Source organism: Nanorana parkeri, unplaced genomic scaffold (assembly GCF_000935625.1).
Source record: "Nanorana parkeri isolate BGI_ZX_2015 unplaced genomic scaffold, ASM93562v1 scaffold488, whole genome shotgun sequence".
Taxonomy (NCBI): Eukaryota; Metazoa; Chordata; class Amphibia; order Anura; family Dicroglossidae; genus Nanorana; species Nanorana parkeri.
The window spans coordinates 235,725-238,957 of NW_017306756.1; the positions used below are offsets into that span (position 1 = coordinate 235,725).

At 45.7% G+C, this 3,233-nt stretch overlaps 1 protein-coding gene across 1 annotated transcript in view; it reads right to left on the reverse strand.

Annotated features, from left to right (window-relative positions):
- Positions 1-911: 911 nt before the first annotated feature.
- Positions 912-3,233, reverse strand: part of GPR20 (G protein-coupled receptor 20) — a 3,536-nt gene continuing 1,214 nt past the window's right edge. Inside the window, exon 2 of the mRNA XM_018560928.1 lies at positions 912-2,126. Coding sequence (XP_018416430.1) covers positions 1,046-2,107 — 1,062 coding nt within the window. The 5' untranslated portion in view covers positions 2,108-2,126 and the 3' untranslated portion in view covers positions 912-1,045. The remainder of the gene's footprint in view (positions 2,127-3,233) is intronic.

A 3,233-nucleotide genomic window follows, 5' to 3' on the forward strand; every position in this document is an offset into this window, starting at 1 on the left:
CTCCACCGGCTCATTGACTAAATACACGGCGCCCGTTTTTGCAGTTTCAATGTTGCACTCGGGGTGATTAGGCTGTGTCCAGGCAAACCCAGCACACCCTCTGCGCACGCCTATGGTCTGAACAGCCCAGCATTTAGGCACAACAGGGGCACTGAAAGCTGCTGCAGGTAGCTATGTGCAGATCCATTTCGAAGCTTGCCCTTTTACTAGCCTAACCAGACACTAAAGGGGCTATTTATAAACAATTTGAAGGCCCTTCACCCTGCGAATATCTGTGACCATTTGTTGTGTGTGAACAATGCCAAAAACGTACATTCTTCATATATATTTTTTTGAGTTTGAATGTATTGTGATGTAATACTACATTATGGCCACTAGATGAAGCTGAGAAGTATAGCAAATAAGAATTTATTTCCTATGCCCATCAGCTCCATCTAGTGACCATAATGTAGTATTACATCACAATACATTTGAAATGAAAACAATATATATTAAGAACATTTATTTTTGGCTTTATTACCACAAAACGAATGTTCACAGATATTCGCAGGGCAAATGGCCCTATAGATTATTTATATATGGACCTCTTTCATTAGGCGGCTAACATATCTTGCATCTGCCTCTTTTTCCTAAAGCCATAGAATGATATAGAAATCACAGGATCTTTCAGTAAGGACAAAATAATTTATTGTAGTTTTGTTTTAAATGTTTGGGGGTATCATGTGCATATATCATAATGAATCACCAATACGAAATTTAAAAAAGGAAGGAGAAAAAAACCTAAATTTTACCTTTATGTACAAACAGAATACTCATAGGAATGCATCTTTGGAAAAAAAAAAGAAAATTTTTTGTAACTTGAAAGATCGGTTATTTCTACGTTGCGCCCTCTCTGTTAATGTTCCGATTACCTCCTACTAGGCTGAGGAATACTATGGATTCCCCATGAAAAGTTTGGTGGCCAAAGCTGAGGAACATCTTTGTTTGGCCTGGTCAGTGCCCGTACCACCACTATGTCCAATGGAGGATGGCGGTGACCATCCCACTAGATAATATTACTGCTCTGAAAAGGTAAAGTCACTATGGCATTTGAAATAGCCGAGAAAGCTGTTCCCGAACTTTTGGAGTTCTTGTGTAGACTTAAGATATCCATACTGGTTGGCTCTGGACGATTTTTCCTGAAGATACTTCTCATGGTGGACTGGAAGTTGTTGGTGACGAAACAATAGACAATGGGGTCCATACAGCTGTTGAGGCTGCTCAAGGTTACTGTGACGTGGTAGACAATGAGGATGACATCTCGAGACATGGCGCCACTGGCGCAGAAGGCCACTTGACTAACGTGGATGGGCGTGAAACAAACTGTGAAGATAATCAGCACGGTTATGAGGAGCTGTACCGCCTTCATCCGCCTCTCTCGGCTTTGGTTCATCAGCGTTGACCTAGACAAAGCCCACATGATCCGCAGGGTGTAGAAAGTGATGATTATCAGAGGGACAAAGTACTCAAAGGCGGTCAGCGTGAAGAGCTGGAAAAGACAACAATAGGGGTGTTTTATGGTCGTGGTCAGTATGGTGAAAGTCACGACCACAGCAAATATCCAGATAAAAATGCAGATACACTTGGCATAGTTGGGGTTTCTCCACTTGCGCGAGGCCTCCACTTGCACGATGGCCATGTAGCGGTCCACGCAGATGCAAGTCAGGAAAAGAATACTGCAGTACATGTTGACAAAGTACGTGAAGCTGTGAACGAAGTAGCAGGTGTGGCAGGCCTCTACGTTGTAGTACATGACAATTCGTGTCGGTAGAGAGAGGCCCACCAAGAGGTCCGTTACCACCAGGTTGATGGTGTAGATGACAGAGGTGGTCTTCGCTTTGGTTCGGAAGCAGAACACGTAGATGGCCAAACTGTTCAATATTATACCCACCAGGAAGATAAGGGTGTTGATGACTAACAAGGCTACCCAAAGACCATAGAACCTGTTATGTAAGGTCTCGTCCAAGTCTGCTAGTTGGTGAATTTCGGATGTCTTGTCACTTTCTTTAGAGTGATTCTGTCCAAAGTTATTGGATGAGTTGGGTCTGTGGTTGAGCAGGCACTCCATGTGTATTCTCTGAAGCAACCTACAAAACAATATGACATTAAAAGTGTTACAAATCAGATTGTATGTGAAGGCCTAAAGTTTTATGAAGGGTGTAATTACCTGCCCCCCAAAAAGAAGAAAACAGTGAGAAACATTCTTACCTTACTCTTACCTTACACCTTAACTTCAGGCCACTTCTTGTCAGCGGGGGTAACATCGCTGGGCATTCTCCCGGGATCCGGAGAAAACTGAGAATCCCAAATCCCATGAAATGGTTCTATTGCTCAGTATGGAAGAATGTTGTTGTGGGATCTGGGCTACTCAGCTTTCCAAGGACCCCAGAAGAATGCCAAATGATGTCACCCTAACCTCCAAGAAGGGGTGCAAGATGGGGTGTAAGGCAAGCCAGGCCAAATCCCAGAAGCCAGGAAGAGGCTGCAAGATGAGGTGTAAGGCAAGCCTTTGCCAAATCCCAGGAGCCAGAAAGGGGGTGCAAGATGGGGTGTAAGGCAAGCCAGGCCAAATCCCAGAAGCCAGGAAGAGGCTGCAAGATGAGGTGTAAGGCAAGCCTTTGCCAAATCCCAGGAGCCAGAAAGGGGGTGCAAGATGGGGTGTAAGGCAAGCCAGGCCAAATCCCAGAAGCCAGGAAGAGGCTGCAAGATGAGGTGTAAGGCAAGCCTTTGCCAAATCCCAGGAGCCAGAAAGGGGGTGCAAGATGGGGTGTAAGGCAAGCCTTTGCCAAATCCCGGGAGTTAGGAAGGGACTGCAAGATGAGGTGTAAGGCAAGCCTTTGCCAAATCCCGGGAGTTAGGAAGGGACTGCAAGATGAGGTGTAAGGCAAGCCTTTGCCAAATCCCAGGAGCCAGAAAGGGGGTGCAAGATGGGGTGTAAGGCAAGCCTTTGCCAAATCCCGGGAGTTAGGAAGGGACTGCAAGATGAGGTGTAAGGCAAGCCTTTGGCAAATGCCAGGAAGAGGCTGCAGAATGAGGTGTAAGGCAAGCCTGGCCAAATCCCAGGAGCCAGGTAGCCAATGCTCCTTAACAATTACAGCTAGAACCTAACTTTTGAGGTTTCCTTTAGTCAGTGGTGGACCTAGGGAACAAAGGGCCCTGGTGCAAGATTATTTTTGCCCCCCCCCCCCAAAAAA